A 26522-nucleotide genomic window follows, 5' to 3' on the forward strand; every position below is an offset into this window, starting at 1 on the left:
ATGTTTTAACCCAACCCCCTAAGACACACCCTGACACCATGTTTTAACCCAACCCCCTAAGACACACCCTGACACCATGTTTTAACCAACCCCCTAAGACACACCCTGACACCATGTTTTAACCCAACCCCCTAAGACACATCCTGACACCATGTTTTAACCCAACCCCCTAAGATGCACCCTGACACCATGTTTTAACCCAACCCCCTAAGACACACCCTGACACCATGTTTACCCTGACACCATGTTTTAACCCAACCCCTTAAGACACACCCTGACACCATGTTTTAACCCAACCCCCTAAGACACACCCTGACACCATGTTTTAACCCAACCCCCTAAGACACACCCTGACACCATGTTTTAACCAAACCCCCTAAGACACACCCTGACACCATGTTTTAACCCAACCCCCTAAGACACACCCTGACACCATGTTTTAACCAACCCCCTAAGACACACCCTGACACCATGTTTTAACCCAACCCCCTAAGACACATCCTGACACCATGTTTTAACCCAACCCCCTAAGACACATCCTGACACCCTGTTTTAACCCAACCCCCTAAGACGCACCCTGACACCATGTTTTAACCCAACCCCCTAAGACACACCCTGACACCATGTTTTAACCCAACCCCCTAAGACACACCCTGACACCATGTTTTAACCCAACCCCCTAAGACACACCCTGACACCATGTTTTAACCCAACCCCCTAAGACACACCCTGACACCATGTTTTAACCCAACCCCCTAAGACACACCCTGACACCATGTTTTAACCCAACCCCCTAAGACACATCCTGACACCATGTTTTAACCCAACCTCCTAAGACACATCCTGACACCATGTTTTAACCCAACCCCCTAAGACACACCCTGACACCATGTTTTAACCCAACCCCCTAAGACACACCATGTTTTAACCCAACCCCCTAAGACACATCCTGACACCATGTTTTAACCCAACCCCCTAAGACACACCCTGACACCATGTTTTAACCCAACCCCCTAAGACACATCCTGACACCATGTTTTAACCCAACCCCCTAAGACACACCCTGACACCATGTTTTAACCCAACCTCCTAAGACACACCCTGACACCATGTTTTAACCCAACCCCCTAAGATGCATCCTGACACCATGTTTTAACCCAACCCCCTAAGATGCATCCTGACACCATGTTTTAACCCAACCCCCTAAGACGCATCCTGACACCATGTTTTAACCCAACCCCCTAAGACACATCCTGACACCCTGTTTTAACCCAACCCCCTAAGACGCACCCTGACACCATGTTTTAACCCAACCCCCTAAGACACACCCTGACACCATGTTTACCCTGACACCATGTTTTAACCCAACCCCCTAAGACACACCCTGACACCATGTTTTAACCCAACCTCCTAAGACACACCCTGACACCATGTTTTAACCCAACCCCCTAAGATGCATCCTGACACCATGTTTTAACCCAACCCCCTAAGATGCATCCTGACACCATGTTTTAACCCAACCCCCTAAGATGCATCCTGACACCATGTTTTAACCCAACCCCTTAAGACACACCCTGACACCATGTTTTAACCCAACCCCCTAAGACACATCCTGACACCATGTTTTAACCCAACCCCCTAAGACACACCCTGACACCATGTTTTAACCCAACCCCCTAAGACACACCCTGACACCATGTTTTAACCCAACCCCCTAAGACACATCCTGACACCATGTTTTCTAGCCTGTATTATTCACTGTGATATTAAGATGTTTTTCCATTCTTATCACAGCTAGCAGATACACAGATCCTTTCACTCTAATTTCTTTGTTACAAAATCCTACGTATTTACTACTTTTATTAAATATGTTCCTAGTCCAATAAAGAATAAAGCACCATTTAATGTAATTTGCAAAAAAAAAAACTATTGACTATTGATTAAAAAAAAAATATTGATCACAGAAGAAAGCAAGATGAAATGACCTGCAGCAGCACCACACTGACGATCTGCAACTTGCCCTGCTGTCTCTCTGGGTGGTCCTTCCACTTCTGGACCTCACAGAAGGCAAATCCTATGGGATTGAGGAACATCAGGGAGACAGGAGCCACCAGGTAGATGTACTGCAGGTATTCTGGATGTGTGTTCCTGTACAGGGCGTCCACTGCAGGGACGGGGGATGGCAGATGTTATTGTATGGTTTCCAAACCACTCCTCCAACAAATACAGAGCATTCAGAAAGTATTCAGACCCCTTCACTTTTTCCACATTTTGTTACGTTACAGCCTTATTCTAAAATTGATGAAATGAAATGTTTTCCTCATCAATCTACACACAATACCCCATAATGACAAAGCGAAAAGAGGTTTTGAGAAGTGTTTGCAAATGTATTAAAAATAAACAGAAATAACTTATTTACATAAGTATTCAGACCCTTTGCTATTAGACTATAAATTGAGCTCAGGTGCATCCTGTTTCCATTGATCATCTTTGAGCTGTTTCTACAACTTGGAAAGGCACACACCTGACTATATAAAGGTCCCAGTTGACAGTGCATGTCAGAGCAAAAACCAAGCGTCACGTCTGGAAGAAACCTGGCACCATCCCTACGGTGAAGCATGGTGGTGGCAGCATCATGTCTGGAAGAAACCTGGCACCATCCCTACGGTGAAGCATGGTGGTGGCAGCATCATGTCTGGAAGAAACCTGGCACCATCCCTACGGTGAAGCATGGTGGTGGCAGCAACATGTCTGGAAGAAACCTGGCACCATCCCTACGGTGAAGCGTGGTGGTGTCAGCATCATGTAGTGGGGATGTTTTTCAGCAGCAGGGACTGGGAGATTAGTCAGGATCGAGAGAAAGATGAACGGAGCAAAGCACAGAGAGATCCTTAATGAAAACCTGCTCCAGAGCACTCATGACCTCAGACTGGGGCGAAGGTTCCCCTTCCAACAGGACAATGACCCTAAGCACACAGCCAAGACAACGCAGGTGTAGCTTAGGGAAAAGTCTCTGAATGTCCTTGAGTGGCCAAGCCAGAGCCTGACTTGAACCCGATCGATCGAACATGTCTGGAGAGACCTGAAAATAGCTGAGCTGCGATGCTCCCCATCCAACCTGACAGAGCTTGAGAGGATCTGCAGAGAAGAATGGGAGAATCTCTCCAAGCTTGTAGCGTCATACCCAAGAAGACTCAAGGCTGTAATCACTGCCAAAGGTGCTTCAACAAAGAACTGAGTAAAGAGTCTGAATACTTATGGAAATGTGATATATATATTTTTTTAATAAATGTGCAAAAATGTCTAAACCTGTTTTTGCTTTGTCATTATGGGGTATTGTGTAAAAACTATGTAATCCATTTTAGAATGAGGCTGTAAAGTAACAACGTGGAAAAGGTCAAGGGGTCTGAATACTTTCAGAATGCACTGTGTGTGGAACGGCTGGGACTGTTTTGAGAAAGAGGTTGAACTTTCCAAAGGAAAATCAACACGCCCTATTGTACTACGATCACATTCCAAAAGACAACTATCCTCACCAATGGGATACCCCAGGGCGAAGTCGTTGCTCTGCGTAGCGAAGATGGAGTAGAGTCCTGCCTTGCTGTACCTGCTCTCCGGACTGGCCACGGCTAGCGTCAGAACACACACCAGGACGAACACCGACACCTTGGCTATCAGGATACTCCACAGGAACGACCAGATCACGTTATTAAAGTCCAACAGAACCATGTTCTTGAAGAGCAGCGCCGGGAGGGCGAATTTAGACACAAAGTTCCCTAATCCTTTAGTTTGACAGGAGGTGATTATGTCTGTCCTACCGGCGATGTATCCACACAGGATGATCCCAAAACACTCCAGGAGAGCCGGGAAGAGCTTGTCGATAGACATGGCTTGGGAGGAGGAGAGGGGATTGTGGGATATGTTCTTGCCATGGATGGCTACGTAGGTATCCATGGTTGTTTTGTGGTTGTATGAGCACTAAATTACTTCACCGATGGGAATATGTTCGATATCGGAGTACAGAACAGTCACGCTGGGCACCAGTTCAGGCTAATACATCCGCAATGCCCTTGTTGAAACAATAATAATCGGTGAGTTGTAGTAGGATAAGTCATACACTTTTTGGGTTGTCAGAAAAACATATGTAATACCAAGGACCAAGAGTTTCCTGAACAAGTGACAAGTCTAGGAAAAACTCCTGGCACTACCAAGGAGAGGGTGAATCTGTTGTTGTCAAAAAGAACCAAAACAAAGCTATTTACGAGGAGTGCAGTGCTGATGACATGCATACCACAGATAATGCATTATAGCCTACTCCCAACTGTGCATTGAAACTGCTTTCAAAACTAGTCATGGGGGATTTCAGCATGGGAGGATTGACAGAGTTAACCTTTTATACGTGTAACTCGTGATGTCTTAAACGATGCCAATTATTGGATTTGGCGCTAGGTACTGTAGCTAGCTAAAGTTAGCATGCTATTCGTTGATAGTAACAGTTACATCTAACGTCAGTTAGCTCGCGTGCTAAAAACATATTGCGAAAATACAACAAGATAAAGGCGTCATACCTTGCACATCTGGTGACGAGATATTGCATATTTAACACGCGATTGTCATTTTTTTTTTAAAATCAAAATGTAGCTATATAAACGTTAGTCTAACTCTTCCTATCTACTGCTGTTGACAGCTAGCTAACGGTAGTACAAACGCCTTGCTATTATCATTTGGCGTAAAGCTATTCGGGATCCTTGGCACGTCACGACATTGACGTTGCCCCAATTGAAGTTGACATGTAAAATGGTAAGGGTTAAGGTTAGAGTAAAGGTTATGTCCCAAGGATCCCTGATAGCACTAACAATTCTCATTTGTGGCCTTTCGTGCCATTGTTCATCAACGCCCTAAATTATGAGTGACAAGCCAGGCATCCAATTGTCGCCAAAGTGTGTTGTTTCGAGGAGCTATACTCGGCTTTGATTGGGTGGGAAAGCGACCGCACTCTGACGTTGGTAAGGGTCTCTATAATGTGAGTTAAGACCTGTCAATAAATCAATACATTTAGGTCAATAAATCAACGAATTAGCTAAGACTAGACACCTTTAAAATAGATACAAACCTAGAATACTCCACTCGCTGCATATCCCCCTAAAAAAAAATGGATTCGATTCTAAAATAGTGTAGTTTGAGAGTGTTAGTGAAGCAACTAACTTCATTTTATATTGTACGGAGAACACAAGAAGTCTCAACTCCAACTTTATTTGCTTTATTTAGAAAATCCATTTGGAAATAGTTTGCTTTGTTCTACATTAAAAAGCATCAGGAAGAAAATACACTCAAAAAGGCAGAAACAAAAGCAAAAATAATAATCATTTATAAGTTCCCTTGAAGCCAAAGTGCATAAAGCACTCTGCAGTACCATTGTAAATTTCATAGGGAACTAATCTCCCGTGGGCAGTTTCTGCGTGTAGCTGACCCAACTACGCTGTATTTGACTTCTGGGTTAACAGAGATAACTAGGGAACTAATCTCCCGTGGGCAGTTTCTGCGTGTAGCTGACCCAACTACGCTATATTTGACTTCTGGGTTAACAGAGATAACTAGGGAACTAATCTCCCGTGGGCAGTTTCTGCGTGTAGCTGACCCAACTACGCTATATTTGACTTCTGGGTTAACAGAGATAACTAGGGAACTAATCTCCCGTGGGCAGTTTCTGCGTGTAGCTGACCCAACTAAGCTGTATTTGACTTCTGGGTTAACAGAGATAACTAGGGAACTAATCTCCCGTGGGCAGTTTCTGCGTGTAGCTGACCCAACTACGCTGTATTTGACTTCTGGGTTAACAGAGATAACTAGGGAACAAGAGACAGAATACATTCTGAAAGAAGACTGAAAGAAAAATGTCCCCATGAGGACCGTCATTCATTATGTCTGTCACCTGAGGAGGAACTAACACACAACTTTACTGGTCCTCTTTTTAAAACGTTCCATTTCTGCTGGATGTTTCTGTCTGTTTGGTCCTAGGTAGTCTCCAATGCAAGTTGTATCTGAGACACCGCCTCTGTGGGAAGAGACTACGTCCTAGTGCAGCCGATTGTCTTTGGTCAAACACACGTGCTCCTGCCATTCACCCCCATTCTCTATTCAGAAATGCATATTATCGTCTTTACAGAACAGAGAAAACAATGAGGCCAAACATAGCACTTTTCTCTCACACATCAGCCTACAGCCAGCATATTTTGATCCATATTCACATCCTCCTTGCATACATTAAACACTTGCAAATTCTATGAGCAAAGCTCATTCATATCATAACTTCAGGATCATGTATGTAACATTTTAATACATGTGAATGATTTACTTTCATAGGTCAAATATTAGATTGTCTCTCTGCACGTGGTTCTGAGACAAGCTTGATGTTAATATCAAGTAGCGGAGACGTCCCAGAGCTGTAGTACAGAAGCAGAAGATAATACTGTAACTGTGTAGAAGAAAAATAGTCAAATAGATAACTTTAGAAAATAAAAACAAATAATCCTTCCCGACAACTCAAATCATACAAAATTAAACTAACAACTGTCATGAGTGACGTTCTTTTTTCTTTCAAGACATAAAGAAAAACATTCAATTTTCACCTAAAGTTCAATCAACGCATACTGTAACACACAAGCGTCCATTTTGTCTCTACCGTGTAGAAACAAAGGTCAAGACATGGCCGTGAACTGCACATGAACTGTATGGAGAAGTACCCTTCGATGGTTAGAATAATGTAACTGATATGCTATAGTTCGGTTGCTCTTTGGCGAAGACAGGCACAGCATCCGACACGACTGTTTCCCTCAAATCTCATAAAGATCCTTCATAACAATCCGGGAATTGAAAAACAAAAAAGGCACAGTGAAAAATGAAAACAAAAGTATACAGTTTCAACACTACATAGTGGAGCAAAACCAAATGCATAGCCTATAAAACAAGCCTCTGTTGCGACTTTGGTTGGTTTGGAGTGCTGTTCGTTAAATGAGAATATTCTGTCAACTCCAGGCAGAAACACATGGTTGCGTGAGTCCCACTGCAAATATGGTCCTTCCATGGAGGTGCTATATAAGCCTCATGGACAGAGGCAGTGGGAGTGACATACTTACATCCATGTACTCTGAGGGAGAGGAGGGGAGGGAAGGGAGGGAGGGAGAGGAGGGGAGGGGAGGGAAGGGAAGGAGGGGAGAGGAGACATCCCAAAAACGAGCGCTTCACCTGGGGATAGGGGGTAGTGGGGGGGCACCCCTGGACTTTTTATCTGAACCTGGACAGGAAAGAGGAAAATAAGTTGGACATGTCAAGCAGGCTGTCAAGGACAGGAAGATACTCTGAAGGCTGGAAACTTTCAGGAGGAAACAGATTTGGGACAAATCAATACATATAGAAGACACTTGATTTAGCGTTGCTATTTTTTAAAGCACAGCGCAAGAATTTCAAAGTATTTGACGTGCATTTGACCCAGGTCTGGGAGGAAAGCCCTTGGTTCCTACCTCTGCCGTCAGTCTTGGACAACTTGCTGGGGTATGTCTTCTGACAGGACACGTAAGGCTCTGGGACAGGGAGGTCTGAGACAGGGTGGAACTGGAACCGGGCCTCCCACTCATCTGACAGAGAGAGAAACACAACTCTCAGCTAGGTCAATTAAAGACCTATATGGGTTCAAAACCCGGGTCTTCTCTGCACCACAAAACTGTTAGCCCACTGAGCTGAAGCCAAGTCATTAGCAATGGGAGCTAAGGGCACATCAGGGAGTAAGGTCTCAAGCAGGATTACTCATCATATGAATTCCTTCTGTTTACACTCACCAATGTGTTGGTGATGGGAGTTCTGGAAGCCGTTGCCCATGGGGGGAGGAGGGCCTCCTATTCCCGGTCGGTCTGGTGGGAGCGGGGGCCGTTGTCCCCCACGGGGGGGCTCTGCTCCCGGGCGGTTAGGAGGTGGGGGGACAGGAGATGACCTTATACTGCCTCCACGTGGACCTGAGGAGGGAGGGGGAGGGAGCGGGCCTGGTGGGAGAAGAGGTTACACCACAGAGTTCAATACAACACTAGTTCTATATAATAGCATCGCTATAGGTCACATCATATCATCACTATAGGTCACATCATATCATCGCTATAGGTCACATCATATCATCGCTATAGGTCACATCATAGCTACAAACTACATTCCATCCAGTCTCAAAACACATACACGGTGTACTGATGTCTGACCAAACTGACCACAGAAAGGTTAACTATGTTTCTAGTTGCTAAGCTAACCCAAAAAGAGACAGTGGTCATCATTATATGACCTGAAGGGAGGCTGAAGGAAGCAGCATCCTTACCCGTCCGTCCTGGGGGGTTTTTACCCAGAGGGGGCGGCCTCTCACTGGGAGGGGGTGGCAGTGGTCCTGACCGGCCAGGTGGCGGCGCCGGCGAGTTGAGTGAAATGTTCCTCTGTGGTAGTCTGGGGGTGTGTTCGTCTCCTCCCGCAGGCGTTGGGGGCAACAGTGGAGGGCCCGGTCTGCCAGGAGGGAGAGGGGGAGCTCCACCACCGCCGATGGAGGGCCGAGAGGAAGACGAGCTGGGGGGCTTGGAGTTGAAAGATGGTGGCGGTGGTCCATCTTTGGATATGGAGGACCGGTGGCCCCCCAGGGGTGGGGGTGGGGGCCAGGGGTCCTCTGAGGGTCTGCCAGGGTGGGGGGCTGGGGGTAGAGGGGGACGTCCACTACTGGGAACCGGAGGGGCCCCAAAGGAGGGTTTTGGCCCAGACGGGGCCCCTATAGGGCCAGGGGGAGGGGGCAAGCCTTGGTGTCTGCCTGCAAGGTTGGGGGGTGGAGGTGCTGGGGCTGAGCTGGGGATCCGGGCTCCTCCTGGAACAGGTGGGGTCCCTCGGCTCTGGAAGTTCTGGTTGGGCCGTGGGGTGTTGGGGATTGGGGGAGGGGGTCCGCCAGGGGTCTCTGGTCGCGGGGGGCCTGCCCGTCCCCTGGGGAGGTCGGGGGCGCTGCTCCGGGGAAAGGCTGGGGCCCCTGAGAACCGTGGAGGGCCAGCGGAGGGGCCCCCACCACCAAACGGTCTGGGGCCTGAGGAACGGCCTCCTGGAGGTACCATGGGGGGCCTAGGGCCTCCTGTGGAAGCATAAGGGTTTCAAACATCACACACTTTGTCTAACATCATTTTGTCTTACATGGGGCTATGGTTAAAAACAACCAACCAACTAGTGCCCTCTATGCATTACAGAAATATATGTAGCCTGTGTCACCTAGTGGCTGGTGTGACTGTGAGACCAGGGGAGAATTGGGGTATAAGTTAGCGAGCCGCAACTCTCGATTAGCGAGCCAGTGTTTCTGCCATGGACGACGCACGTGGGCTGTGCTTGTGGCAAGTTGCCAAACGTTTGGTTTGTCTCGTCCGCAAATGAGCTGCTATTCGGGCAAAAGATTTGGGATTGCCCCTAGCAAGCGGACTAGTTTAATATTCTTCGTTATATGTTTGTTTATATGTTCCGTCGCCCTTTCTGCAGAGTCCTCCGGGGCAGGCTGGTTTTAGAAGGGAACTATTGGGTTAGAGAGCAAAGGCAAGTCGTACGAATTTACATGCGTGTTTTCGCATACTAATATCACCAGTGTGTCATCATCTTACAAAGAGTGTTTAGTCACCAGTGTTATCTTACAAAGAGTGTTTGGTCACCAGTGTTATCTTACAAAGAGTGTTTAGTCACCAGTGTTATCTTACAAAGAGTGTTTAGTCACCAGTGTTATCTTACAAAGAGTGTTTAGTCACCAGTGTTATCTTACAAAGAGTGTTTAGTCACCAGTGTTATCTTACAAAGAGTGTTTAGTCACCAGTGTTATCTTACAAAGAGTGTTTAGTCACCAGTGTTATCTTACAAAGAGTGTTTAGTCACCAGTGTTATCTTACAAAGAGTGTTTAGTCACCAGTGTTATCTTACAAAGAGTGTTTAGTCACCAGTGTTATCTTACAAAGAGTGTTTAGTCACCAGTGTTATCTTACAAAGAGTGTTTAGTCACCAGTGTTATCTTACAAAGAGTGTTTAGTCACCAGTGTTATCTTACAAAGAGTGTTTAGTCACCAGTGTTATCTTACCAAAGAGTGTGAATATACTTAATGTAAAGTGTTTACATGCAAGGCATTACTTCTTGCCCTGCTGCTATCTATCCATAATGTATGTCTTCTATACCAGGGGTTCCCAAACTCCTTCACTCGTCCAGCACTGGGGAACTTCACTCCCCAAGGTCTGCAACACTAAGATGACGAGAGCAACTGATGATGCACTACCTCATTTTGAAATTGTGCCTTGTGCATTCCCACGATTACAACTTTCAAGAGTACATTTAAAGTTGGACTGAGTTACTTTTTTTTTGGGGGGGGGGGGACACACACCCCTGCCGACCCCCTCCGAGCCAGTGTGTCTCTGGGGTCATGCATTGTATTATTGTTTTGTTATGTAATAAACCTTGGCACTTTGGTCAACTCTGACAGACCTGTAATTGACTTGTCTTGAGGACCTCCCCTCGTGTAGAACAAGGTGGCACAGTACAGTTTACATATAGCAGCAACACATTACACTTGTTCAAGATAGTTACCATGGCTTATCTCAAACACCGCTTACAAACCATATTAATACAACCTCTAGAGGCTGATGCAGTACATTGTAATCTCTAGAGGATGCTGCAGTACATTGTAATCTCTAGAGGCTGCTGCAGTACATTGTAACCTCTAGAGGCTGCTGCAGTACATTGTAACCTCTAGAGGCTGCTGCAGTACATTGTAATCTCTAGAGGATGCTGCAGTACATTGTAGCCTCTAGAGGCTGATGCAGTACATTGTAACCTCTAGAGGCTGATGCAGTACATTGTAATCTCTAGAGGATGCTGCAGTACATTGTAACCTCTAGAGGCTGCTGCAGTACATTGTAATCTCTAGAGGATGCTGCAGTACATTGTAATCTCTAGAGGCTGCTGCAGTACATTGTAACCTCTAGAGGCTGCTGCAGTACATTGTAATCTCTAGAGGATGCTGCAGTACATTGTAATCTCTAGAGGATGCTGCAGTACATTGTAATCTCTAGAGGCTGCTGCAGTACATTGTAATCTCTAGAGGATGCTGCAGTACATTGTAATCTCTAGAGGATGCTGCAGTACATTGTAATCTCTAGAGGCTGATGCAGTACATTGTAATCTCTAGAGGCTGCTGCAGTACATTGTAACCTCTAGAGGCTGATGCAGTACATTGTAATCTCTAGAGGATGCTGCAGTACATTGTAGCCTCTAGAGGATGCTGCAGTACATTGTAACCTCTAGAGGCTGCTGCAGTACATTGTAACCTCTAGAGGCTGCTGCAGTACATTGTAACCTCTAGAGGCTGCTGCAGTACATTGTAACCTCTAGAGGCTGCTGCAGTACATTGTAACCTCTAGAGGCTGCTGCAGTACATTGTAGCCTCTTATTATAAACATGGATTATTACCGTTACTGTTCCCTCCTGAGGACCGAAGCTTGGGCATGCCTCCTGCAAAGAGACCTCCTAGTACTGGTCCTCCTCCTCCTCCGCCGCCGCCGCCACCTCCTCCTCCTCCGCCACCTCCTCCTCCTCCTCCTCCTCCTCCACCTTTGGGTTCTGTGAAGAAAGGTATTCAATCTCTTTTCCTCCGGCACAAGGCCATAGCCTTTGAAATCTAATTATCTGCAGGAGGCCTTTTGTAGGTTTCAAGTAGCTTCCATATGTCCTAATGGTTAGACTGAGGAGGAGTACATTCTGAGTAAAGCCTTGAGAATACACAGCATCAGAGAACCCTTTACTCACTGTCAATGACGGGTTGACTCCTGTCATTGGTCACGGCCTTCTTCAGGCGAGCACCTTTTCCGATATCAGACAGTAAGGCGTTTCTTCCTTGTGCTTCGTTCTTGCTGAGTGATGGCTTCTGTGTATTTGCCTGCGAATGTTGACAACATAAAACACAAACAAAGGAGCCAGTTAAGTCCTATAGGAAATTATATAGTATTACCTAGGACGACAACTTGCACAATCACATTGCCATGCTGGAAACGCTTCCTTTCACTACCACAAGGTGGCGCTATTGAACAAGGTCAAAACTGCACTGACCTAAGAAATTTCCCTGCAATCACTCATGCCAGAAGGCGATGAGAGGTTATCTGACAGAAGGCGGTTGAGAGGTTATCTGACAGAAGGCGGTTGAGAGGTTATCTGACAGAAGGCGGTTGAGAGGTTATCTGACAGAAGGCGGTTGAGAGGTTATCTGACAGAAGGCGGTTGAGAGGTTATCTGACAGAAGGCGGTTGAGAGGTTATCTGACAGAAGGCGGTTGAGAGGTTATCTGACAGAAGGCGGTTGAGAGGTTATCTGACAGAAGGCGGTTGAGAGGTTATCTGACAGAAGGCGGTTGAGAGGTTATCTGACAGAAGGCGGTTGAGAGGTTATCTGACAGAAGGCGGTTGAGAGGTTATCTGACAGAAGGCGGTTGAGAGGTTATCTGACAGAAGGCGGTTGAGAGGTTATCTGACAGAAGGGGATGAGAGGTTATCTGACAGAAGGGGATGAGAGGTTATCTGACAGAAGGTGATGATGTCTTCATCAAAGATTACATCTAAATTGAATGAATTTTCCATCGTCGTGTTAACTCATATCAGTAGTTTCAATATAACTAGGACGTCTTTGGCGTGCTTACCACAGCGAAGGTTGGGGGTGGGGGAGGGGCAGGGGGTGGCGGGGGAGGAGGCATCTTATCTCTCTCTCTTCAGTTATTCTTCTACAGCTTCACCCCTGATGGAGAGAATACACACAATCCATTCAATACTTCCTAAATATCCACACAAACAGTAGGCTTACAGATGCTATACACATAACCAGGCTGAACCACAACAAACCTTCAGAGACATGGGAACACACACACACACACACACCTCAAACTGGGCACAGGCGTCAGTTCAACATCTAGTTTTAATTTGCATTTGGTTGAGTTGTCAACTAACATGAATTCAACGTGAAATGTCACCATGTCATTGGATTAAGGTTAAAAGTTTGAAAATAATATGAAATTCCCTGAGAGGTTGATGACTTTTTACAAATCTAAACAGTTTTCCACTTTGATTCAATGTCATCACAATATATATTAGTGACATGGAAACAATGTTGATTCAACCAGTTTTTACCCAGTGGGCTTTCACCACAGTCCTTAGAGCAAGCTGTGTGACTGCAGACACATAATATTGTCTTTGCACAGAAATAACAGGATGTATTGAAATAACTTGCAAAGTACATGAGCTATAAAACCACAAGGGAAACAATCACATTGATCCAGAAATACTTCCTGGTACAGCAGACAGATGACAACCATCATCCAATCTAGGGATGTCCCCGGCTAAACAAAATCTTGGTCGACTGAAAGTCGTCTGTTCTTTTGATTGGTCAAAAATTTTAAACGTGTATTTTTCCATACATACAGTAGAAGTCGGAAGTTTACATACACTTAGGCTGGAGTCATTAAAACTCGTTTTTCAACCACTCCACAAATTTCTTGTGAACAAACTATAGTTTTGCGAAGTTGGTTAGGACATCTACTTTGTGCATGGCACAAGTAATTTTTTCAACAATTGTTTACAGACAGATTATTTCATTATTTTGCGCAAGGGATAAGAAGTAATCAGGTAGGCCTATTTTATGACATTTCCACTGGATCAGAGCATGACATTTTTCCCCCTTTTATGCTGAGTGGTAATCGAAAGAGAGCTGGGAATATTTTTCAAACAGGCTAGGTGTGCGTCCTTACTCAAGATTGACAGGAGCACTCCAAACAAAAGACAATGAATAAATTGACAACTCGTAAATGGTGTACAAGTGTAGCCTAGGTTGAACACTCTACAAACAATGTGTCCACTTCTACAATGACAAGACAGCAGTAATAATATATTGAATGCATTACCGTAACCAAACAAACATTGTAGATTAGAAATGATGGGAATTAACGGTAGGCTAAATGTACTACTGGTGATAGTGGTGTGCCATCCCCTCTGCAATGGACTAGTCCACCCAGACAGGCAATGGACTAGTCCACCCAGACAGGCAATGGACTAGTCCACCCAGACAGGCAATGGACTAGTCCACCTAGACAGGCAATGGACTAGTCCACCCAGACAGGCAATGGACTAGTCCACCTAGACAGGCAATGGACTAGTCCACCCACAGAGACAATGGACTAGTCCACCCACAGAGACAATGGACTAGTCCACCCAGACAGGCAATGGATTAGTCCACTCAAACAGGTGTAAATCAGACAGGTGTCTTGTGTTGCTATAAAAAATATATATATATTTTATAAATATAAACGCAACATGTAAAGTGTTGGTCCCATGTTTCATGAGGTGAAATAAAAAAAATCCCAGAAATGGTCTATTTGCACAAAAAAAAAAGTCTAATTTTTCTCTCAATTTTTGTGTGCAAATGTGTTTACATGCCGTGTTAGTGAGCATTTATCCTTTGCCAAGATAATCCTTCCACCTGACAGGTGTGGCATATCAAGAAGCTGATTAAACAGCATGATCATTACACAGGTGCACCTTGTGCTGGGGGACAATAAAATGCCACTTTAAAAATGGTGCAGTTTTTGGGTCTGACGAATATTTCTGTCTATAATAAAACTACATTTTTGGGGGAAACTCATTCTGATTGGCTTTGCCATTCGTAATAGACTAGCCCAGTCCATATACATGTGATTTGCATTAGTTACCAGTCAACGAGAGAGAGAGAGGTGACAGTTTCAGCTGCAGAGGCCTCTATCTTCCTGTCAATGTGGTCAACAGGAAGACCTGACACGAAAGAGACCCAACCCACAGCCATCCTGTCTCTACATCCCCTCTCTCTCCATCTCTCTAAAGCAGCACCCTTCTATCTCATAAAATCTCTCTACATCCCCCTCTCTCTACTAAAGTATCTCTCAGCCCACCTCTTGATGACTTCAACACCCTCTGATAGGAACAGAGAGCAGAAGTGGAGGCCCATCTCTCCTCTCCAGCTCTCTGTAAGCCAGCGGGACACTGCGGTAGTCAGAACAGCTGACCCTGTCCTTGAGATAACAACATGATACCAACACCTGTCCTCTAAACCACTGCATTCCAGTGTTCCATTCCAGTGTTCCATTCCAGTGTTCCATTCCAGTGATGGTTGGGATGCTGAAACTGTCCTACCCAGAGACACTTGACCCTCAGCTGGATCAGTTTGACATTGTTGTTTCAGGGTTGGGGGAAGATGCCATCTAGCACAATGTTCAGTCAATAAAGGAAGGATATGAGGTGTCTGAAAAGTATTTCATGAACTGAAAATTGCCCATATTAGTTTCAATGACGATTTTGAAACTGACAACATGGCTATATGGAGAAGTGTTCAACAACAAGACCTCTGCAGACTTTACGTTGGATTCAGTCTTTTAAATTATCACGTCACACTGTGTGATGTTAACAAATTAAAATCTTAATGTCAACCTGGCCAGATTGTCAGATTTGCTTCTGTCGTCATATTCTGCGATTGGCTTGAGAGGCGACATCAGCAGACCTGGGCTACATTAACCACAGCGGTGTGTTTGATCTACACCTGTATCAGCACCAGCAGACCTGGGCTACATTAACCACAGTGGTGTGTTTGATCTACACCTGTATCAGCACCAGCAGACCTGGGCTACATTAACCACAGTGGTGTGTTTGATCTACACCTGTATCAGCACCAGCAGACCTGGGCTACATTAACCACAGTGGTGTGTTTGATCTACACCTGTATCAGCACCAGCAGACCTGGGCTACATTAACCACAGTGGTGGGTTTGATCTACACCTGTATCAGCACCAGCAGACCTGGGCTACATTAACCACAGTGGTGTGTTTGATCTACACCTGTATCAGCACCAGCAGACCTGGGCTACATTAACCACAGCGGTGTGTTTGATCTGCACCTGTATCAGCACCAGCAGACCTGGGCTACATTAACCACAGTGGTGGGTTTGATCTGCACCTGTATCAGCACCAGCAGACCTGGGCTACATTAACCACAGTGGTGTGTTTGATCTGCACCTGTATCAGCACCAGCAGACCTGGGCTACATTAACCACAGCGGTGTGTTTGATCTACACCTGTATCAGCACCAGCAGACCTGGGCTACATTAACCACAGTGGTGGGTTTGATCTACACCTGTATCAGCACCAGCAGACCTGGGCTACATTAACCACAGTGGTGGGTTTGATCTGCACCTGTATCAGCACCAGCAGACCTGGGCTACATTAACCACAGTGGTGTGTTTGATCTACACCTGTATCAGCACCAGCAGACCTGGGCTACATTAACCACAGTGGTGGGTTTGATCTACACCTGTATCAGCACCAGCAGACCTGGGCTACATTAACCACAGTGGTGGGTTTGATCTGCACCTGTATCAGCACCAGCAGACCTGGGCTACATTAACCACAGTGGTGGGTTTGATCTGCACCTGTATCAGCACCAGCAGACCTGGGCTACATTAACCACAGCGGTGGGTTTGATCTGCACCTGTATCAGCACCAGCAGACCTGGGCTACATTAACCACAGCGGTGGGTTTGATCTGCACCTGTATCAGCACCAGCAGACCTGGGCTACATTAACCACAGCGGTGGGTTTGATCTGCACCTGTATCAGCACCAGCAGACCTGGGCTACATTAACCACAGTGGTGTGTTTGATCTGCACCTGTATCAGCACCAGCAGACCTGGGCTACATTAACCACAGTGGTGGGTTTGATCTACACCTGTATCAGCACCAGCAGACCTGGGCTACATTAACCACAGTGGTGGGTTTGATCTACACCTGTATCAGCGCCAGCAGTGCTAGCCTCACTCTATGCTTATGAGTGAATGAAATGACTTCGGAAAAACTGAAAGTATGCATCTAGGTCAGAAAAACTTATATAATATATAATAATAAAACGTATATAATAATATTATATATATATATATATATATATATATATATATATTTTTTATTTCACCTTTATCAATCACCGGGACCGTCTCTTAACACAAGCCACACTACATGATAAAGGCCCAAAACATCTGACACTGACAGAACTTTGTCGGAGCCTACAACTGCACATAGTGGTACTGAACCAGCAGGCCTCAACCCTGTCACACTGAACGAGCCAAGACGTAGTGGTACTGAACCAGCAGGCCTCGACCATGTCACACTGAACGAGCCAAGACGTAGTGGTACTGAACCAGCAGGCCTCAACCCTGTCACACTGAACGAGCCAAGACGTAGTGGTACTGAACCAGCAGGCCTCAACCCTGTCACACTGAACGAGCCAAGACGTAGTGGTACTGAACCAGCAGGCCTCAACCCTGTCACACTGAACGAGCCAAGACGTAGTGGTACTGAACCAGCAGGCCTCAACCCTGTCACACTGAACGAGCCAAGACGTAGTGGTACTGAACCAGCAGGCCTCGACCCTGTCACACTGAACGAGCCAAGACGTAGTGGTACTGAACCAGCAGGCCTCAACCCTGTCACACTGAACGAGCCAAGACGTAGTGGTACTGAACCAGCAGGCCTCGACCCTGTCACACTGAACGAGCCAAGACGTAGTGGTACTGAACCAGCAGGCCTCGACCCTGTCACACTGAACCAGCAGGCCTCAACCCTGTCACACTGAACGAGCCAAGACGTAGTGGTACTGAACCAGCAGGCCTCAACCCTGTCACACTGAACCAGCAGGCCTCGACCCTGTCACACTGAACCAGCAGGCCTCGACCCTGTCACACTGAACCAGCAGGCCTCGACCCTGTCACACTGAACGAGCCAAGACGTAGTGGTACTGAACCAGCAGGCCTAGACCCTGTCACACTGAACGAGCTAAGACGTAGTGGTACTGAACCAGCGGGCCTCAACCCTGTCACACTGAACCAGCAGGCCTCGACCCTGTCACACTGAACCAGCAGGCCTCGACCCTGTCACACTGAACGAGCCAAGACGTAGTGGTACTGAACCAGCAGGCCTCGACCCTGTCACACTGAACGAGCCAAGACGTAGTGGTACTGAACCAGCAGGCCTCAACCCTGTCACACTGAACGAGCCAAGACGTAGTGGTACTGAACCAGCAGGCCTCGACCCTGTCACACTGAACGAGCCAAGACGTAGTGGTATTGAACCAGCAGGCCTCGACCCTGTCACACTGAACCAGCAGGCCTCAACCCTGTCACACTGAACGAGCCAAGACGTAGTGGTACTGAACCAGCAGGCCTCAACCCTGTCACACTGAACCAGCAGGCCTCGACCCTGTCACACTGAACCAGCAGGCCTCGACCCTGTCACACTGAACCAGCAGGCCTCGACCCTGTCACACTGAACGAGCCAAGACGTAGTGGTACTGAACCAGCAGGCCTAGACCCTGTCACACTGAACGAGCCAAGACGTAGTGGTACTGAACCAGCAGGCCTCAACCCTGTCACACTGAACCAGCAGGCCTCGACCCTGTCACACTGAACCAGCAGGCCTCGACCCTGTCACACTGAACGAGCCAAGACGTAGTGGTACTGAACCAGCAGACCTCAACCCTGTCACACTGAACGAGCCAAGACGTAGTGGTACTGAACCAGCAGACCTCGACCCTGTCACACTGAACGAGCCAAGACGTAGTGGTACTGAACCAGCAGGCCTCAACCCTGTCACACTGAACGAGCCAAGACGTAGTGGTACTGAACCAGCAGACCTCGACCCTGTCACACTGAACGAGCCAAGATGTAGTGGTACTGAACCAGCAGACCTCGACCCTGTCACACTGAACGAGCCAAGACGTAGTGGTACTGAACCAGCAGGCCTCGACCCTGTCACACTGAACGAGCCAAGACGTAGTGGTACTGAACCAGCAGACCTCGACCCTGTCACACTGAACCAGCAGACCTCGACCCTGGCACACTGAACGAGCAGGCCTCGACCCTGTCACACTAAACGAGCCAAGACATAGTGGTACTGAACCAGCAGGCCTCGACCCTGTCACACTGAACCAGCAGGCCTCGACCCTGGCACACTGAACGAGCCAAGACGTAGTGGTACTGAACCAGCAGACCTCGACCCTGTCACACTGAACCAGCAGACCTCGACCCTGGCACACTGAACGAGCAGGCCTCGACCCTGTCACACTGAACCAGCAGGCCTCAACCCTGTCACACTGAACCAGCAGGCCTCGACCCTGTCACACTAAACGAGCCAAGACATAGTGGTACTGAACCAGCAGGCCTCGACCCTGTCACACTGAACCAGCAGGCCTCGACCCTGTCACACTGAACCAGCAGGCCTCGACCCTGTCACACTGAACCAGCAGGCCTCGACCCTGTCACACTGAACCAGCAGCAGTCGTTTTCCTACGAACACATTTTGTGGGCAAAATAGTACAGTCTGCAAAGGCATTAAGGAAGCATATTAAAATGACATAACCTTCAGAGATGTGCAACCCAACTGCACTAAAGGCAATCTGGACCCCCCCCACCTCTAAACTACTCCTCATTGATTAGCGATGAGCACCACTGACATGCACCCCCCCCCACCCACCTCTACACTACTCCTCATTGTTTAGCGATGAGCACCACTGACATGCACCCCTCCGGCTAATAGTAGAAAAATAGCTTCCCACAATGGAGACATTGATATCAGTGCCACAAGCAAAGAGCCACGAGACTGGAAGAAGATACGTGGCCTGAGACCATGGATGACACACCACATCATCCCTAGTGGGCCTGGCCAGCTCTCTTAAAAGGGCATCTCCAGGCATTTATAGGAATGAAGCAGATAACACACACACACACTCACACACACACACACACACGAGAGAGAGAGAGAAGTGAGCGAGAGAGAAAAAACCCCAGAGAATCTAGTCCAGGCAAAAGGAAAGGCAGATGATTCAGCTGTAGAGAGAACCACATGGCTACTGCTGGCTACTCAGACGTTCTCACAGTCACAACCCCATGTTTGTTTACATGTTGTTTCTCTGGAACTATAATGACTATGTAAACAACAACAGGGTTGTGTGAACAACTACTGGACCGGACTCCTCTGTTTTCATTCTGGTGGACTCTACCCTGCAGCCCTGGTTCCTGCTAGCCTGGAAAACCAGGCTCTCTGCATTGTGTCCCATCAACCCCTCTTTACTCTACTGCTACTCTCTGTTCATCATATACGCATAGTCACTTTAACCATATCTACATGTACATACTACCTCAATCAGCCTGACTAACCAGTGTCTGTATGTAGCCTCGCTACTGTATATAGCCTCGCTACTGTTTATAGCCTCGCTACTGTTTATAGCCTCGCTACTGTATATAGCCTCGCTACTGTATATAGCCTCTCTATTGTGTATAGCCTCGCTACTGTGTATAGCCTCGCTACTGTTTATAGCCTCGCTACTGTGTATAGCCTCGCTACTGTTTATAGCCTCGCTACTGTTTATAGCCTCGCTACTGTTTATAGCCTCGCTACTGTTTATAGCCCCTCTACTGTATATAGCCTCGCTACTGTTTATAGCCTCGCTACAGTATATAGCCTCGCTACAGTATATAGCCTCGCTACAGTATATAGCCTCGCTACAGTATATAGCCTCGCTACAATATATAGCCTCGCTACAGTACATAGCCTCTCTACTGTTTATAGCCTCTCTACTGTATATAGCCTCTCTACTGTATATAGCCTGTCTTTTTACTGTTGTTTTATTTCTTTACTTACCCATTGTTCACCTAGCACAGTTTTTGCACTATTGGTTTGAGCCTGTAAGTAAGCATTTCACTGTAAGGTATTCGGCATTGTGTCCTGCCAACCCCTCTTTACGCTACTGCTACTCTCTGTTCATCATATCTGCATAGTCACTTTATCCATATCTACATGTACATACTACCTAAATAAACTTTGATTTGATACTACCACTAGTCAGAATGATATTCCAGGCTAAGGTTTCTCCTGCTGAGAGATCTTCAGAGGGGATTCCAGGCTAAGGTTTCTCCTGCTGAGAGATCTTCAGAGGGGATTCCAGGCTAAGCTTTCTCCTGCTGAGACATCTTCAGAGGGGATTCCAGGCTAAGGTTTCTCCTGCTGAGAGATCTTCAGAGGGGATTCCAGGCTAAGCTTTCTCCTGCTGAGACATCTACAGAGGGGAATCCAGGCTAAGGCTTCTCCTGCTGAGACATCTTCAGAGGGGAATCCAGGCTAAGGTTTCTCCTGCTGAGACATCTTCAGAGGGGATTCCAGGCTAAGGTTTCTCCTGCTGAGACATCTTCAGAGGGGATTCCAGGCTAAGGTTTCTCCTGCTGAGACATCTTCAGAGGGGATTCCAGGCAAGGTTTCTCCTGCTGAAAGGGTTGACCCAGAGAGACATATACTGTCTAGAGAGTAAACATTGCGTCCAGGGTTTGGGTTGGGCCAGAGCCTGGTCAGGGTTGGACTGGAGCCTGGTCAGTGATGGGTTGGACTGGAGCCTGGTCAGTGATGGGGTTGGACTGGAGCCTGGTCAGTGATGGGGTTGGACTGGAGCCTGGTCAGTGATGGGTTGGACTGGAGCCTGGTCAGTGATGGGTTGGGGTTGGAGCCTGGTCAGTGATGGGGTTGGACTGGAGCCTGGTCAGTGATGGGTTGGGGTTGGAGCCTGTTCAGTGATGGGTTGGACTGGAGCCTGGTCAGTGATGGGGTTGGACTGGAGCCTGGTCAGTGATGGGGTTGGACTGGAGCCTGGTCAGTGATGGGTTGGACTGGAGCCTGGTCAGGGTTGGGGTTGGGGTTGGACTGGAGCCTGGTCAGTGTTGGGGATGGGGTTGGGCTGGAGCCTGGTCAGGGTTGGGGTTGGACTGGAGCCTGGTCAGTGTGGGGTTGGGGTTGGACTGGAGCCTGGTCAGTGTGGGGTTGGGGTTGGACTGGAGCCTGGTCAGTGTGGGGTTGGACTGGAGCCTGGTCAGGGTTGGGGTTGGGCTGGAGCCTGGTCAGGGTGGGGTTGGACTGGAGCCTGGTCAGGGTGGGGTTGGACTGGAGCCTGGTCAGGGTGGGGTTGGACTGCCGCTAGCGACACATGACTCCTCCTGTGGGACTGTGGACACTTTGAAGTAGCACAAGTAGGACACACATGCGGGCTCGCATATACAAACACACATGCTTCAGTTTAGACGCTGTTAAAATGGCTCCTGTTCTTTGATCCTCCCGACAACCCCCCACGCCGAGGTACCTCATCAGGGTTAGCAGCAGAGACACCTAGTAAAAACACACACACCACCACTAGCAGTTATAGAGGTGAATAAACTGACTGGAGACAACAACACCACCGTTCACACGCCATTATGGTTCTACTTTAATTCAGCAAAAGTATTCTCAAAACTTTTATGACAACAGTTGTTAAAGGAATAGCAATACCGGAGAGATAGACCATAGTGGCAGAGTAGAGGACATCCGGTGGCATTGCCAAAAACATCCCCCCTCCCCACGGGCCCTGTTGTACCTAACAGGGATGTGGGTGGGATTAGGTAGAAGGCTGGATGCTTCTCTCACAGAACTGGACTGTAGAATACAGCAGTGTGTGTGTGTGTGTGTGTGTGTGTGTGTGTGTGTGTGTGTCTGGGCAGAGAGAAACCGTGCTGAGTATCTAAGCTAACATCCTGTATGGGACGTTCGCTAGAGTAGAGTTATGTGGCAATGCTGACCCACACAGGGGAGACTTTAAATAAACCCCTCTAGTACATTACCAGACGTTCCTAGAATAAGGGAAGAGGAAGGCCACTTCCCACAACTTCCACACTGAGGTAATTAGTCTAAGGTAGAGGTCATCAACCTTTTCTGAGTCAAGATCACATTGAGTCAAAATGAAAGCCGAGATCTACCGCTCAGAGATCTACCGCTCAGAGATCTACCGCTCAGAGATCTACCGCTCAGCAGAGATCTACCGCTCAGATCGCTCAGAGATCTACCGCTCAGAGATCTACCGCTCAGAGATCTACCGCTCAGCAGATATCTACCGCTCAGAGATCTACCGCTCAGCAGATATCTACCGCTCAGAGATCTACCGCTCAGAGATCTACCGCTCAGCAGAGATCCACCGCTCAGAGATCTACCGCTCAGCAGATATCTACCGCTCAGAGATCTACCGCTCAGAGATCTACCGCTCAGCAGAGATCCACCGCTCAGAGATCATCTACCGCTCAGAGATCTACCGCTCAGCAGAGATCTACCGCTCAGCAGAGATCTACCGCTCAGCAGAGATCTACCGCTCAGCAGAGATCTACCGCTCAGAGATCTACCGCTCAGAGATCTACCGCTCAGAGATCTACCGCTCAGAGATCTACCGCTCACAGATCTACCATTCAGAGATAATCTACCGTTCAGCAGAGATCTACCACTCAGAGATCATCTACCGCTCAGAGATCATCTACCGCTCAGAGATCATCTACCGCTCAGAGATCATCTACCGCTCAGAGATCATCTACCGCTCAGAGATCATCTACCGCTCAGAGATCATCTACCGCTCAGAGATCATCTACCGCTCAGAGATCTACCGTTCAGCAGAGATCTACCATTCAGAGATCTACCGCTCAGAGATCTACCATTCAGAGATCTACCACCGCTCAGAGATCTACCGCTCAGAGATCATCTACCGCTCAGAGATCTACCGCTCAGCAGAGATCTACCGCTCAGAGATCATCTACCGCTCAGCAGAGATCTACCGCTCAGCAGAGATCTACCGCTCAGCAGAGATCTACCGCTCTGATTTTTTTTTTTAAACATAACTTCAAAAACATAAGTCTATGCAACATGAAGCAGTTCAACACAGTTCTGTAACAATGAGGTTTGTTCAGTAGGCTACAGGCCCAATACATTATCACTGCATATTGGCTATGCTTGATTTGCCCTACCAATGTTGTTCTTCCATTTAGAAACTCTATTTCAACATTTGAGGTACTGTATATGACCACACTGGTAATAGATGATTGGTTGTATTACTTGTGAGGCACAGCTGAGTGATCGTAATCATCTACTTCCTCTTTGTTGTACTGGACTGATAGCCTGCATCTGATGGTCAGTCTGAGGGAGTTGCAGTCACCTGCCTCTCACCTGACTCACCCCTCTCTCTCCTCTGAGAAAAGGCAGTCTTCCTGCTGATGACGAAACTTTAAAAAAGATGCATTATGCAGAAATCACTCCACCATTTCCTGGTTGTTAAAATTATAATAGTTATTTCAGTTTGTGACAAAACAAGCAAGTGTAGTGTAGAGAATCATTGTGTCGTCTAAACCGCTGTGAAATAGATTTTCCATAAACAAAAATGTAGTATTTTCAGCTGTTTGAAACTGGTGGACAAAACCACAAGTAGAAGACCCCAAACAACTAAACTTAAGAACGGGAAGAAATAGAGCACATAGAACAGATCTACTGCTTCTTAGACTTGCTTTCAATGAGACAGATCTATATAAACACGTTTCTATGTGAATTTGGTCGGGTCACCTAAAAAGTGACGTATTGCAGCTCTGAGTCTCATTCTTTCTGCCTCCTGCACCAGTTCCTGTTGTTACCCCATTCTTTCTGCGTCCTGCACCAGTTCCTGTTGTTACCCCATTCTTTCTGCCTCCTGCACCAGTTCCTGTTGTTACCCCATTCTTTCTGCCTCCTGCACCAGTTCCTGTTGTTACCCCATTCTTTCTGCCTCCTGCACCAGTTCCCGTGGTTACCCCATTCTTTCTGCCTCCTGCACCAGTTCCTGTTGTTACCCCATTCTTTCTGCCTCCTGCACCAGTTCCTGTTGTTACCCCAACGACCATAGAAGGTAAAATATCCCTCGATATGAAAAGATAGACAAGCCACTAATAATAACAAGCTTCATGGACACACTTTGCTATGTTCATTCATTGCAGCTGCAGTGCTGGTTGTAGGGTGAGTGGAAGTAGGGAGAAGACGTATTTTATGGCTTATGAAAGTGTTGACGGTGCTGAATAACAACTTCAACATTCATTTATTCATAAAAACTGCATCTCTTTGCTGTATTCGTTGAGTCTCTCTCTAGCGTTGGTTTTTAAAAGTTTTGAAATCTCACATTATCAACTTTTCTGTGCGTTCGACAGTCTCTTTTTTTCCAGTCTATGGCTCGAGGAAACTGGACAGACACGGTAGTCTGAGCTACCTGATTGGCCAGCGGTAGGCCTATAGGTTCACTTGATTTGCTCTCTGGGCCTGCCGGTTAGACGGTGTTCTCCCTTCAGACACATGAAATGGTTCAAAATGGAAGGCAATCAAGGTGCACTTCATTCATCATCCCGGCGCCAGGGCTGACGAATGTGTGACATGTGTGTGTGTGTGTGTGTGTGTGTGTGTGTGTGTGTGTGTGTGTGTGTATGTACTGACGTGTAAGTGTAACTGATAGATTCGCACGCACACACTTATTCTTTAGTTGTATTGTTGTTGTTGTTTTAAATGTGTGTGTACATTTGTCTTTAGTCGTAGTGAATTTTGTTGAAAAGTATGTTGATGTTTTAAATTGTAAAGTATGTTTTGTCTGTAATGTCTCTGTCGTTATGTGTCCGACCCCAGGAAGACTAGCTGTCAACATCGGCATCGGCTAACGGGGATCCTAATACAATCACAAGCAATTGCAAGTCAGCAGCTTCCTTCCAAGTGAACGCAGAGACATAAAAATGGTCTCCACAAGTTCATCTTGGTATTTTATTAGGATCCCAGTTAGCTGTTGCAGCTACTCTTCCTGGGATCCACACAGAGCACGAAACATAATACAGAACCTCATTAGACAAGAACAGCTCAAGGACAGAACTACAGACATTAACTGACTCTGGGGAAGGAGATAAAGGACCTCGTTGCCAAAACCCCAAACTATCCCTTTAAAGACAGTTCTGCCAACATCAACAGCATTTCTGGCAAAGTGCAGCCACTAATGTTCCCCGGGAAGACAGGAAACAAAGTCGCAAGTTAAATTCACACTACAATGGTTCCCTTTTCCTCCATTAAACAGCTGTCAAACAGAACACCGACACTGAGGAGAAATCTGAGGAGAAATCTGAGGAGAAATCTGAGGAGAAATCTCAACTGTCAGAAGAGAAAGAACAGGAGCTGAGCTAGGACTATGGAAACATATCATATATTGTATGAATGTATCAAATGGATTACCACAATATATTAAACAATTATTACATCTACTCACAGAAGTTGTGCCCAAAAAGGTGACTGCAAATTCACTCTCTTAGGTAGCTCTCGAAATCATTCTTCCAGAAAACAGGCAAAGAAACGGTACACAGAGTTACAGCGATAGGTGGTAGCTTCCTTAATTTGGTTCCCTTCCTAGCACTCTTTACACATTAGAGAAGTCACAGTTCCACATTTAGTCCAACCCCATGTTACTGTATTTCACTTCCTCAACTTGCTGTGTCATGAACTGACAGAGAGAGAGAGAGAGAGAGAGAGGGAGACAGAGAGAGATAGAGAGACAGAG

At 46.9% G+C, this 26522-nt stretch overlaps 2 protein-coding genes across 13 annotated transcripts in view; both read right to left on the minus strand.

Moving 5' to 3' along the window:
* LOC110496972 (integral membrane protein GPR155) overlaps positions 1-5155 on the minus strand; it is a 30981-nt gene extending 25826 nt beyond the window's left edge. For 3 of the 7 annotated variants that reach the window (XM_036951508.1, XM_036951511.1, XM_036951512.1), the window contains exons 1-2: positions 3537-5155; positions 1986-2164 (exon numbers count right to left, since the gene is read on the minus strand). In XM_036951508.1, coding sequence (XP_036807403.1) covers positions 1986-2164; positions 3537-3954 — 597 coding nt within the window. In that variant the 5' untranslated portion in view covers positions 3955-5155. The remainder of the gene's footprint in view (positions 1-1985; positions 2165-3536) is intronic. The other 4 variants (XM_036951509.1, XM_036951510.1, XM_036951506.1 and 1 more) reach the window with 4 other exon arrangements.
* An 89-nt stretch (positions 5156-5244) lies between these two features.
* The window catches only part of LOC110516626 (WAS/WASL-interacting protein family member 1), a 30274-nt gene continuing 8996 nt past the window's right edge, over positions 5245-26522 (minus strand). For 3 of the 6 annotated variants that reach the window (XM_036951541.1, XM_036951540.1, XM_036951542.1), the window contains exons 2-8: positions 12720-12814; positions 11837-11966; positions 11501-11650; positions 8357-9139; positions 7836-8036; positions 7521-7634; positions 5245-7294 (exon numbers count right to left, since the gene is read on the minus strand). In XM_036951541.1, the coding sequence (XP_036807436.1) occupies positions 7242-7294; positions 7521-7634; positions 7836-8036; positions 8357-9139; positions 11501-11650; positions 11837-11966; positions 12720-12773 (1485 nt within the window). In that variant the 5' untranslated portion in view covers positions 12774-12814 and the 3' untranslated portion in view covers positions 5245-7241. Of the gene's footprint in view, positions 7295-7520; positions 7635-7835; positions 8037-8356; positions 9140-11500; positions 11651-11836; positions 11967-12719; positions 12815-13973; positions 14157-26234 lie in introns of those variants that run through there. The other 3 variants (XM_036951545.1, XM_036951543.1, XM_036951544.1) reach the window with 3 other exon arrangements.

The sequence above is a fragment of the Oncorhynchus mykiss genome, chromosome 18, assembly GCF_013265735.2.
Source record: "Oncorhynchus mykiss isolate Arlee chromosome 18, USDA_OmykA_1.1, whole genome shotgun sequence".
NCBI classification, from domain to species: Eukaryota; Metazoa; Chordata; class Actinopteri; order Salmoniformes; family Salmonidae; genus Oncorhynchus; species Oncorhynchus mykiss.